This window comes from Gavia stellata, chromosome Z (assembly GCF_030936135.1).
Source record: "Gavia stellata isolate bGavSte3 chromosome Z, bGavSte3.hap2, whole genome shotgun sequence".
In the NCBI taxonomy this organism is placed as follows: Eukaryota; Metazoa; Chordata; class Aves; order Gaviiformes; family Gaviidae; genus Gavia; species Gavia stellata.
The window spans coordinates 55,457,045-55,470,905 of NC_082637.1; the positions used below are offsets into that span (position 1 = coordinate 55,457,045).

Genomic DNA, 13,861 nt, shown 5'->3' on the forward strand with positions numbered 1-13,861 from the left:
AGGAAAAAAAATGTCATTTTTTCCTTTGAGCAGCCTCAAGGCAGCACAAGAAAATAAAGCATGTTCATATATGCAATGCAAGGAAACAAAACGGAATACTTAGCCCTCACTGATTCAAAACAATCAAACAAACAAAAAAAGCCCACACCAAAAACACCAAGATCCATTTTTAAAAGTAATTTTATCCAAAATGAATGGAAGGACTTCACCGTGCAACTCCAAAAGCAAGGTAACAGCATGGGATGGTCTCACGTAAAAGGAAGGACACCTATAATCATGCCAAGAGAAAAAAATGAACAGTAATTGATGCAGTCAAAAATGGACGAACAGCAGCGTTACTGCAAATCTCAATTTTGAGATTTCACACATCACATCTAGCTACAGACTACCTGCACAGGAAGAATAACACGGCTAGCAAGTAGTGTAATCCCTGCCAGCACCAATGGATCTAAAAGACCACAGATCTACCCTCGGTATACAACAGCATTCTCATATCCAAATGTGGAAATGACTAGTTGAAAGGAAAGCAGTAGAAATGACTGTCCACATGGTGCCCCATCAAGACAGCTGTATCTAAATTACTACTGCGTGCCGGTAATAATGCGTAAGTAAGTCTCACAGTGTCTCTGCACGGGGTGAAGAGAGACAGCATTTCCAGAGTGCCTAAAACTCTTAAATGCCTGGTAAATGATGTTGTCACCCCAAAAATTTTATTCAGAGTACAGACACAAAGACTGGAACCAATGAGTTTGTCAATAATACTGGAAGTTACTACCTCATCCAAAAGAGCATTCACAGTCTCCACTATAATGCAATGCAATGCAAGCATGAAAATGCAGCTTGATACACACCTGCATACCCTGGGATCATACACTGGGGAAAAACATACAATGAAAACCCACCACAGAAGCAAAATGAAAATCCAAGTTTTCATGGATCCTCTGCAGCATACAACATATTTCAGATACATAAAAGCTGAAAAGATCCCAAGTTTTTCGTAAGAAAAAAAACAACTAAGAGATTCTGATCTGGATACATAAATTTACTCAGAAATTAAATGATGTTTTAGTTATTTGTAGGTATTTTCAGAGCTATCAGCGAACACATACGCAACAGCAAAACGCACTAAAACAAGACACCTAAACCAAACAATAGATCAGAAATATGATGGGACATGTCTAAGTAAGAGACACTAAGCAGAAGCTGAGAAACCAGAGGAAAAAGCACCCATTAAAGGAAAGAAATCAACCCATTGCTTCATCCTCTTAGGGTGAATGGAACTAGACACATCTAATACAAGCATTTGCATGCCTGCACAATGAAGGATAGGGACGGAGGGAAAAACACTGTTCATGAAAAGCAACTGTTTTGAGTACACTGTAAAGTGAGTTATGGCATTTGCAAACTACTAATAATTGAACAGCTCAATGACCAGAAGGAGGCAATGGGAGATATAAATGAAGGCACCATGCTTTCCTGGTACATCCACACTGAAACATTAACCAAAGTCAAAAGTGATCAGCATTTGTACAACAAATGAAACTGGGCAAGGAGATGTTTGGCTCCTGAGAAAATAAACAAACAAAGAGAATGTATAAATAACAAAAAATGCTTAAAAATGCTTTGGGGTGAAAAAGGGAATGTAGTAACAATACAGGCCTAGGAGATTATGGATCTGTGAGAAAAAGTCCTAAAGAGACTAAAAGGAAAATATTTGGAATGCTATTTAATTTTCTCTGAATTCATTCACATAAAGAGAAGATTTCTATGAAGAATGACAGAAAAATTCCACGAATTAAGAAAAGCAGCAGACAAATGGTTTCCTCTGTATAGAAACATATTTGTGAAACCAAACCAAGATGCAATACTACATCAAAAAAATACCAGCAAACACAAAATACATGGCCAAAAGCATGGACGATTGAACTAACAGTAATTATTACTTTAAAAGGCATAAGGTAAGGCTAAGAGTGGGGCTTATGATATTCAGAAACATAATCCCTTCTCAAATTATGTTTCAAATGGGACTCAGAATTACCAGCTCACTGAGTGGTAGCATAGCATATAGTCATGAATGGTGACAGCTTGAAAAGTGGGAAGGTGGCAAAACAGGGTGTCATACAAAGATTGTCAAGACTACACACATTTGTTCACTTTATGCCATGCAGCACTGACCTGGAAGGAAGAATATGTGGGAGAGTGAAATGTGCTGGCAATAAATTAAGCTGAGGGGAGGGGAAAATAGAAGAGGCTAAGATTCACAGGGATGCAACAAAACATTCATGAAGAAGCTTAGGGAACTACACAGTACAAGGAAGTTTTATTCATTGCATGTTTAAAAATAGAATATGAACCTACTCCTCTGCCTAGATTCTGATTTCTGCTAAAGAACCTTTACATGGCTAGGATGTTGTGAATGACATGTAATGGAAACAAACTTTGTGACCTTGTTCGCACACTCCAGAAGACAAAAGAGAAGAGTAATCACAGAGGAAAGCAAATAAAGCCCTGGAATAAAATCGCCATTTAAAGGGTTTACACACAAGACAAAAAACAACCCACCAAAAACCTTGGAGGAATTTATTTCAGCATTATCTGTAAAGGCCACCTTTTGGATCATTTCGAACCAGCTTTTGTGAGAAAGATATTACATATACATCTAAGGCTCAGAAGAGGGCAACCAGAAAGATACTTAGACCATGCAATCTTGTTTATTCAAAAGAGGTGAGAAACTAGATCCATGTTTCCTTATAACTTTGAATTCCCTTTTGAGTTACGTCCACCCTTATCTCTGAATGGATCTGAGACAGGATATACACTACACAGCTTCTTGTGCTAATATCAAAATAATTTCAAAGGGACATATATTTCATCTAAGAAGAAGAAAATAATAAATAATTTTATCATCTGAATTCCTTTACACAGAGAGTCTCATACTGCTGCCTACTGAAGAATCGTGGAGTTTCATAGTTGAGATCAAAGAGATAGCAGCTGTAATACTCTGTGTAAGATGATGCAAAGGAATGCAATAGGAATTGTGTAAGACTTAGGAAGGAGTAACGTAGTTGATGAAATAAATTATACAACATTATTTCCATCAGAAGAGAAGGATCAGCCCAAGTGCTTCCCATGCCCTCATCTTTTTGAGTATCCAACATTACTAGGAATTCCTATTAGCATTAGCTTTTAAGACAGGCACAACACGGTCATGAACATTGCCTGGATCATTACCCTGCTCTGCTAATGCTATGATTTGGAAGGATCAGTTTTAGGTGTCAGCAAACTCTTCATCATATAGACATTTAATTTCTAGTTATCCCTTCTTTTCATCTGTCCTCCCCACAACAGAATTTCTTACCTGGCTTCAGCTCAATTTAACTTTCCTGCAGTTCTTCAGGTGACTTCGCCACTTAGTAGCCACACTTAGGCTGCACACAACCCTCTCATTATAAACTAGGCTTTCAGTAGCTGCTCTCCCACTTGCAACCTTTGCAACACCAGTGCCGAGCCACTACAGCTTTCTAAACCCACCAGTTGCTTTGCCCATTGCCATTTTCACTTACAACACAGAGATGATGTATGGGGAGTGCATCGTGTTTCCCTTGCTGTGGCATTTGTGTTATTTCACCTCTGTTTATCCACTGCCTTCTCTTTAAAGAACATTGCAGGCTGAAAATCTGCTGCCACTGGCTTATACTGGGTGAACAGTTCAAACTGTTGGCCATGTTTCAACCCTGTATTCTTCTCATTTGTTATTCAAGGAATAAAACTCCGTTGTCTAAATGCAGGGTGGCACTTAAAACCAATACTTCTGCTACATGCAAACACTGGGACCTCCATGTGCTTACCTATTTCCATAAAATGCATAAAATAAAATGTTGCCTAGCTATTCCTTATTCTGTTGAGCTAAACTCAAACCTCATAAGTGGAAGTGCACTTACAGGAGACAGGAACACAAACAGATCTGGAAATAGCTTTAGCAAGATGCTAATTCAGCCAATCTGCCAAAAGGACTGGTAACGGGTTCTTTTCTGAATTTACAAAGATTTCCTATTTTGATTGATTCTTTACTTAGGCAATAGTCTACCAAGCATTTTTTTTTTGGCACTGGTAACCAAACCATCCTCATGCTATTATGTTCCATGACTTCCTTCTCATTTTTCAGGGCAATTCATTAGATATTTTTCAGGAGCACTCCACATTTCCTTCTCTATTGCTCTGGCCCTTTAAGTATTTGTATTATACAAACACACAGCCACAGACACACATGCGGCTGTCACATAAATGCTCACTTGCCTCTAAGCTTGAAATGAAGAGGGGAAAGAAATCCAGCTTTATCAACTGCTCCATTTTTGCATTCTGCTTTAAAACTGGCCCTAAAATTACAGTGACAATATATGGGTACTGAGGATCCATTCTAATCATAGAGCTCAGGAACTTGTAATTTGTTCTAAAGACCTCCAGCATAAACCATGACATTATTATTATTGCCAGCAGAAAGGCCTCACCCTCTATCACCTGCTATGAGCTCAGATCACTTTGGGCAGTATTTTCAAGCATTGGTAGTGAAATGTAGTAACAACGTCCCTTAGAGAAGAAATAAAACGAGCTACTTAAAAGTCAAACTTTCGGTTGTCAACTATGATCACAGAATCACTAAGGTTGGAAAAGACCTGTAAGATCATCAAGTCTAACCATAAACCCAACACCACCATACCCATTAAACCATGTCCCACAATGCCTTGTCCACACGTTCCTTGAACACCTCACACCTCCAGGGATGGTGACTCCACCACTCCCCTGGGCAGATTATTCCAGTGTTTCACCATTCTCTCAGTTAAGAAATTTTTCCTAATATCCAGCCTGAACCTCTCCTGGCGCAACTTGAGGCCATTTCCTCTAGTCCTGTCACTCATCACTTGGGAGAAGAGGCCAACACCCACCTCTCTGCAACCTCCTTTCAGGTAGTTGTAGAGAGTGATGAGGTCTCCCCTCAGCCTCCTCTTCTCCAGGCTAAACAACCCCAGCTCCCTCAGCCGCTCCTCATAAGACTTGTGCTCCAGACCCCTCACCAGCTTCGTCGCCCTTCTCTGGACACGCTCCAGCACCTCAATGTCCTTCTTGTAGTGAGGGGCACAAAACTGAACAGAGTCTTTGAGATGCGGCCTCACCAGTGCTGAGTACAGGGGCACGATCACCTCCCTACTCCTGCTGGCCACGCTATTTCTGGTACAGGCCAGGATGCCATTGGCCTTCTTGGCCACCTGGGCACAGATCACACATATGATGATAACTTATGTCCATTTCAACAGAGCTAAAATGAGCAAAGGAGTTTCACCTCTCTGTGAAGCACCAAATCCCTCTAGCAGGTTTTAGATCGATAGACCATAACTGGAGTCTCAGGGGACAGGGAGAGTATCTGTTAGCTTACACAAGAAGGCTGCTAACACGTGGGAACGACAGCCTGCAGAAATAATCTCTTCCACAGCATTGGTCAAGTCATACCACATATCCCTTCACAGCAATAGCATCCTTTTTACTCTGTATAGAGTGATCAGAAACTCTGGGGACAGCAGTAGTACATGACAGCTAAGAGAGTGTCACCTACCACTTTGTCCCCTATCCTGAACATAAAAATCAGAGCCAAAGGAAAGCAAAAACCTCAGGGAAAAAAAAAAAAACAAACAAAAACAGGAGTCTAGATATGCTTCTTTCTTTCCCCTGTGGGTGCAATCAGGTCATTTGTCTGCCCAGAAGGAATCCAGAAGATGTTTCTTCCTTCATTTATTACTTGATCCACCCAAACAACTTACTCTGTCTTCTCTCTACCCTAGGCAAGTCTTTCAGTATCACATCAATCCCAACGTAGCAGGCTGGCCAAATCCATACAAAGACTGACAGCAACCTTCTCCTGGCTGTATGAGTTCCTGTCTCCATTCCGTTGGATCTCAGTCTTGCCTTTACCCATTCAGTTCAAGCACAAAAAGCTCAGGACCAGAAAAGAGCACAATGAACAACAAGTTGACACCCCCCTGAGCACAGCCAAAGGCAGAATAAACATCTCCCTCTGTTCCACTAGCCACAAAACTATCCTTAACACGCTGTAGGAAAAGGCCAAAAGCCAAACAACTATACAACAATGGAAGAGAGCTGCAGAGAACAAGGCCATCCCCAGTGCCCTTGGTCCTTGAAACAGTGAGTTTGTTCAGTAAACTTGGAGGTGAGCAAGCCCTGCACTTGTTCCACCAGTCCCTGCCAATACGATGCAGGAGAAAAGTTCCCATCTGATAATTAGTTTAACGCTGACCACAAGTAAGACACACCAAGAAGTACCAGAGAGTTTTAACAAGCACTGGCAGGCAGTGTGGCCACTGGCAGCACCTCTGGGAAGGAAAGATAGGCAAAGTCTGAGGGGAAATCAGAAACTTGCTCTAGGTTAGAGAAAGAAGGAACACAGGTGGGGAAAAAAAAGCAGCCTGCAAGGAAGAAGGGTTAATCTGATACTTGAGAGTGAGCATGCAGCATCATTCCTATGGAGCACAAAAGCAGGGAAACAGGCAGAACAAGGAGATAGCTCTTTGTGGCCTGACAGTAACTACAAAAGCAGAGGCATCTTCTGTTCTGCAGTATGCAGATCACCATCTTGCATCCTTAACATGGATGCTATCCTTCCAACTCACCTTGCAATTAAAGCCATTAGGTATTGAAGCTTTGCCTGAATTTGTCCTGTAGTCACTACCGGCTCTCTGCCTCCCCAGTCAAACAACAGTCAAATAAGAGTCTCAAACTTCAAAAGGGGGTTCCAAACCCCTGCCCCCAAAAAAACCCAAATCCCAAACTAAATACAAACAAAAGGCTATTCTGCTCCAATACAAGGTTTCCAGGCTGTGAGGATTCTGACCATTGAGGTCTTGCCCAAACAGCAGCAGTCATAAAACACTAAGCCACAGTAGCAACAATGAGAGAGAAACAGCACCAAAGGTGAAGAGGACAGTCTTAGGAACTTTCTGCCCTGATTGGAATGTTAGAAAAATATCCCTTATCAAGAGGAACAGTGCACACAAATAGAAATAAACAAGTCAGCCACAAAGTATGGTATGGATTAAAACAAAAATAAAAATTGGGGTAGTATGCCTAAGCATATAGAAAGCTTGCCTCTCTTCTGAAAGGTGGAAGGAAGAGGGAGATGTGTGGTTCTAGGGCTGAGTGGATCACTTTAACAATCCTGCCTCATTGACACCAGCTGAGAGAATTTTGTTGAAAAGGCTCCTTGCTTCCCACTGTTCTCTCATTCTGGTAGCACATCAAATTGCTTTAGCAAACCTGCTAAAGGCCCCCTGCATCCCTCAGGATTTCATCTGTCAAGTGGCATAGAAGACACACATCCTGATTATGCATTACCCACTTTGAAGAAGCATACAGAAATGGGAAGGGATTTACAGTTCTTAAACAACAGCCGCAGAAACTGGACTTAGTCAAGCAGTTTTGTACCCAGCCTAGCTCTGGCAAAGCAAGCAGATGTATTTATATCTCAGTCTCTAGATGAGGCAAAGTTCTCTTCCGCTGGCAAAGGCTAAAGTTCAGAAAAAGCTGGAACAGGGCACTGGGTGTTTAACTTAGCAGTTTTCAACGCATCTGCTGCTGCAAGTAACTAAATTTAATCAAGATGTTGACATACCATGTACTGAGAAACTCAAAAAATCTTCTAGTCCTGACCCTGCATGTGTTTTGTGATGTGCGCTGGTATTAATGACAGATCCTGTTTGGTTTGCACAACAGTGAAAAGCGTAATTATTGAGCTTTGAGGGCACACACAAAGTGTGCTGCTTTCTACATTTCAAGAACTGGTTACCACTACAAAGGAATGATCTTGTACAATAGCAGCACGACTGAAAAGACACTACAAGCCACATCCAGGTCTCTTTAATCTATCACTTGCATTTCACTGTTCTATTTTGACAATTCAATATTCTTAATCAGTAAAATTAAAAAACTGTTATTTTGAATCAGTGCACACAGTTATGATACAAACAAATTTATGAGGCTCCACATCTGCCAGCTGTATGAATGAAGAGTAGTACTTTGCTCTACAACGGAGTTAGGCCAAAGGGGTTATTTTCATAAAATAAGGAGATACTCAAAAAGCAGTAGTACTAGCCAGGGCAATTTAGGGCAAGTATTTTACATGCTCCCAAGAAGCTTTTGCTGAGGGTGAAGTCGTAACATGAAAATATTTGTCAATCTATTGAGTCATTCTGCTTTATGGGTTTTATGACAATAGGTTGCACTCATGGATTTCTCCAGTTTATAAGAGGAAGGCAGTCCACCACCTCCACGGCCCTTGAATACAAGCAAACACACATAACACCACTGCTTATACAAGCAGCATCTGTTGCCATGTGCTTTCTCCTTAGCCAACGATCCCTTTGCAGATAACATCTGTTGCTATTGTTCCTATTCCTGTTTTCTAGTGCTCAGTCACACAATTTTTGTGTCTCTGCCTTGCTTCCAACTCTTCCTTACTGAAAGTGACGGTAGTCTTCTAATGTTGTGCCTTGACAATGCAGATTCTGGGATTCCATTGCCTTGCACTCAAATCAACAGGAGGAGAGCTGACCCTGCACAGTGCAATACTGGAAACCCTTATCTGTGACACGTACTGCCCCATCAGATGACAGTATCATCAATAAATCCATACAACCCTTCTAGGCAGAGATTAACATGAATGTAAGTTCTGATTCTCAAAAAGACTGTGAAAGAACACGGAAACAGGTCTTGTTAGGGGATTCACCCAATCCTCCTAGCAGTCTGTAGTATTGCAATTTACACTGAATTTTTACCGTATCATTTCTCAAAAGTGTTAAGCCAAATTTCAGTGTAAAGGGCAAATAAATAAGTAAGTCCAAACAAACAAAAAAGCCAACCACACAAATGCAAATGAACAGTCAAACACCACCATTTCTTTCTTGCAAGAGGAAAAATACCCGTAAACTATCGGGAGCTCAAAAGAACATTTTACCACAATAGCAACCTTATAATTTCAACAAGAGTTGGACACCACAAACCATTCAGTGCCGCTATGCTATGCAAAACAGAGAGATTGCACTGTTGATCAACATTTGCTGTTTTTTTGTGTCTGTTTGTAAGAAAAACACCCTCAAAACAAAACATCATCACCCCACCCCCAAAAAAACCCTGAGCGCTTTACCTCTAGTTAGATTAGGATACAATGAAGACAGGTTCCTTACCTATCAAAATATTGCCCAACATGCAAAGAGAGGTAGGATACAAAAAGCAGCATCTTCCAATCATGTCTCTGTAAGAAAGCCTTCTCTGCTGACTTACTGAGACTGACACAACCACCTTCTTACTGTACTGTCCTGAGAGAGGCATACAAGCACTAAAGTGGTTGATAGGGTTTCTCATGACAATGTAGTTTCCAGGGCTGGGCCTACTCCACTTAAACTTCACTTCCATGAAAAGTATATCAAGCACCCAAAACACCTCCAGGATATACAGTTGAACACTTCAGATATGCTTGCTGCTACCAACACAGACCTAAAACAGATGAGTCACAGAAATTTAAATATATTCACATCTTTTAATGAATGGATCAATCCAAAAGAACAAAAGAAATGTTCTAAGAAAGGCCCCTCAGGGAACAATTTCTGCAGGAAAAAAAAAGCATCAGCAGAAGTTCCACTGGGCTGTTGTCCCAGAACGGTTCTATTCAGACATGCACTCTGCTATTACAATTCAGTACCCTTTTCCTTTTTCTCAATTTTTACAGGGTTTAACAATTGGCAAGATGAGTTCTGCTGGCTCCTCAAATCTCCCGAAGCCATCCTGCTCTATTTCCTGTTCCAAATACAATATTCATCCACAGACAAGAACAGACCCTTTCTGCAACCATTTCAATTATACTAGCCTGCTGAATACCTACCAACCTACAAAACAAGTTCATAATAATGTGAGGCAACCTTTTGTCTGCCTTTCACCCCAGTCCCAATTCAATTTTGCATCCCCAGTGAATTAACTCGATCACAGCCCGTATTGCAGGTTATTTATACACACTAACACAGGCAAAATCCAACTACACTACACCATGTGAGCCCCACTTAATATTGGCTCCAGCTGGACATAATAACTGTCACAGAGACCTGCATTTCCTATTATTGGGACCAGTCTTTTACCTACCCCCACATATCACCTGCAACTTGCAAGCCTAGGCCACAGAGACATTGATTTACTCCCTTCTAAAACCAAAAAATAAATGATGTCTTAAGAGCAGCCATCATTAACTTGATCTGCAGCCAACTTCGTAATGTAAAAAAATTACTTAAAACAAGCTATTCCTTCCAAGCTATTGCTTCCTCAAGCAATGCTGAAAATATTAACACTATTATTATAACACCTGTTCTCATCTGACTAGGTCCCCAGTGGGTGGCTTCTATTATTGTCAAAGTGACTTAACCATTAACCCTGTAAAGATGATCAAGTTAATTGGGACAAATTCTGTCTTGGTGTCAGGCTGCAATACAGTTCTAGGTAACAGAGTCAACCTCATGAAATGCTTTTGTTAAGAGAGTCATCATTTTATGTATTTTTAGGAAGAGTACCTAAAGGCTGTAAAATTATCTTCTACAGAGATCTGCACTCAAATTTTAACTTCACTAATCATGACTTCAAGCTCCTGGTATAAGCAAAAAAAGGAGTAAATGAACCATCCTTCCCAAATTCAAATATTGTCCTTCTGTATCTCTCAACACCCCATTGCTGCCAAAAGATTGCTAACACACAGGAAAGACTAGGACAGCCACCAAAATTATTCTGCACTTCTAGTGTCAGTAATGGAACATTTTTTTTAAAAAAGCAATAAAAAAGCAGCAGAATACATCACAAGATGTACTCTGCTTGTTGGATTAGTTTAAGCTAGCATTAGCAAAAATAAAGGCTCAGTTAGTGAGTCTTCATTGCACTGTTCCAGACAACCCTTTGACAAAAGGTAGTCTGAGAGCGGCTGGTCAAAATATTTTTATAAGATTCTGATTCTGACCCTGGAAGTGACTTGCTGAACCACAAAAATAAAATTCACATCTCTTTTTCTTCAATAAAGTATTTCTATGTTGATTACTTTTTTCTTTAAATTCCTTTCCATCATTTTCTGAACTTATTTCCTATCTTTCACTCTTTCTCATTTCACACTTTTTTCTGGTGAGAAAGGAAATAAGGGAAGATGGGAGACCAAAAATGCTACAAAATGATTACTGATAATATTTACCTCCCATCCTTAGTTCGCCAATAACCCAAGCAAAACAGCAGCAACAAAAAACCCTAAGAGCCTCTCAAACTTCCGGAAAAAAGGTATTTTTTCACTCTTCTAATCCATCCCAGTTCCTTGAACATCTGCAGGTCTGAACCTTTTACTTGTAGTCACCTATAGTCTCCTCCCATGTCAATGCAACTCTTCCAGGAATTAAGATTTTTTTTCCCAAAGACCAGCTCTTTCCTTAATTGCAGGAAGTGACACCCAAAACCATGCCTCATAAGCTACCACTTAAAACGCCTTAACACTCGCTGTGATACCACACACCACCTCTTCTATTAGTCTGCATTTTCTCTGCTTACAATGTCCCTTCCTCTGCTGCTTTCCAAATATCTTCTGCATACTCCTCCCGCACAAGGGGATTAACAGCTTTCAAAGAAAGCACGGAAAATGGTTCTCAGATTCTCCTTGCTGCTGATGCAGCTTAACATCTGAAGGTACTTTTGGTGTCCTCTGTAGCAAGGACAGGAAGAATAATTACTTTTAGTATCATTACAGGTTCACATTTTAAGCTTAATCATGTAGTTTCACTGAAGTGCTCTAACAAGATAAAGGGGTGTTTTTCAGGAGCATGGATGGAATTAGATGATCCCTTTCCCACTGGCTATCAATAGAAGCTTTGCCTTGGAAATTTTTCTACAATTTATATCTCTGCTAAGAAGTAAAGCCAGCACTGATATATTCCAAAGTCAGCTGGTGACAGGACAAGTTAATGTAGTATGAACTGGTGAGGATCTGAAGCAGATCACTTCCTACAACACCACGTTTACTCTTGTTTTTGACGTAACTTCTGGTTTTCTTAATGATCAGATGAAGCTGCTTTTTGGGCAAGCTGCCTGCTGTAATTTTTTTTGTAATAAAAATACTGAGTGGCACCTTAGACAATTAAATTCTTGCTCTGAGGCACCTCTTACCATTAGAGTCCTCCACTTCTTCAGCAGGAGTGTGGTTCTTGGAGGTGTGGTGGGCGTGTGAGGCTGCAAGGTTGACAATGCGGGGTCTTGGTAGTGTCAGTGCTTTCCCATGCACTTTCAAGGAGTGCTCTTTCAGCTGGCTGATTGTCATGGTGGAAAATGAGCAGGAGGAACATTTGTAGGCATGTTCACCTGGGTGAGCGAAATACAGGCAAGTCATCAGCTCACAAAAGAAACAAAATGGGGCCCCCATACTTCTTTTACTGAACTCGGCAGTAAAATTCCCATGGACTCTTCAGCGAAAGACTGATCCCAAAGAGAACAAGCTATGCACGTCTCCTTGTTGGAGCAGTCGGGAGTCTGCGGGTACAGACGCCTGCTTTGGACCAAAGTATCGCTTTCTGACAACTGCAGATCCTTGTAAAGTGACCGATGCCAAAAAACAGAGACCAGACTCTTAGCATGCCTGTGTTGCATGGTATGAGAAGAAAACAGACTCTGGGATGAAAATGGAGTCACTTAACTATAGCCCTTCCAAATTTCTTAAGGAGCACAGCAACTAGAGAGGATGAAGTCATCTGTTTCTGCATGCAGCACATCCAGTGTCATTATTTATGAAGCAAGAAGGACACGGCAAAATGCTAACAAAGGTCCCTCAAAAAAAAAACAGGGTGGGGGGAGAGAATTTACATTTGGGGAAGGTCGCATTTTCTTTATGAAAAACCTGCCATTAGGCAGGAGTAATCTTCATAAAACTGGTAACCAAGTCAAGATTGGTTTACTGCAAGAAGTGAACATGGCAATACTAAGAACAGTGCATATCTGCAAGGCTATGTGAAAGTGTGGTATGAAAAAGCACTAAAAGAAGTGAAAGAACAGAAGTAATGAACAGTAGTGAATTTCGTTTTGAATACATTCCGAGACAGCAAACAAGGGGAAACAAATCCTGAGACAAGATTTGTTTTGCATTAAGCATGGAGGCAATTGGAACACAAAGTGAAACCGTCCCAACACAAACAATGTGATATTATACAGGTGCCAAGTTATTGTTTTGGAAGTGCCACTTCCATGTACAAGAGTAACACTGGCCACATGTGAGTTGTACATACACTGCCAAAACTAATATAGGAGTGAAATATTCATGAATAGTAACAGAAGAACAAGAGTTCTGGTAATGAACGAAGCAGAACATGTTTTCCATCTCTCAACAAATTTAGCAAACATGGTTCTCAAACAGCATTGTTTCCAGCACCAGAAGTAAATGAACCAAAAGAGAATGTGAAAACACATGTATTGCAGCAAGTCAGAGCAAGCACACCTGAAAAGATTAGCAACCACCCTACATAAAAATAACTCCCGCCCCCCTCTTCCAGAAAAGTTATGCTAATTATGGGGACAAAATAGAAACTCTTAAAAAGCCTCTCTTGGTACATCTGAAAAAGAACAGATCACTTAAGAGTCTGATATGGTGAAACAAGAAATTGTCCCACATTTTTTCAAATGGCATTCCTCACCTGCGTATTATAATAGTTATATATTACCTTTTTACAAATAGAAAGAAAACATTTTGTGTATAGCATGTGCAACAAGTTGCTCAGTGGAACAGGATAATATAAGGATA

The 13,861-nt window shown here is 40.6% G+C and overlaps 1 protein-coding gene across 2 annotated transcripts in view; it reads right to left on the reverse strand.

The window, feature by feature from the left end:
• Positions 1-13,861, reverse strand: part of ZNF462 (zinc finger protein 462) — a 52,359-nt gene that overhangs the window by 23,304 nt on the left and 15,194 nt on the right. For both annotated transcript variants that reach the window (XM_059833894.1, XM_059833893.1), the window contains exon 6: positions 12,241-12,432. In XM_059833894.1, the coding sequence (XP_059689877.1) occupies positions 12,241-12,432 (192 nt within the window). The remainder of the gene's footprint in view (positions 1-12,240; positions 12,433-13,861) is intronic.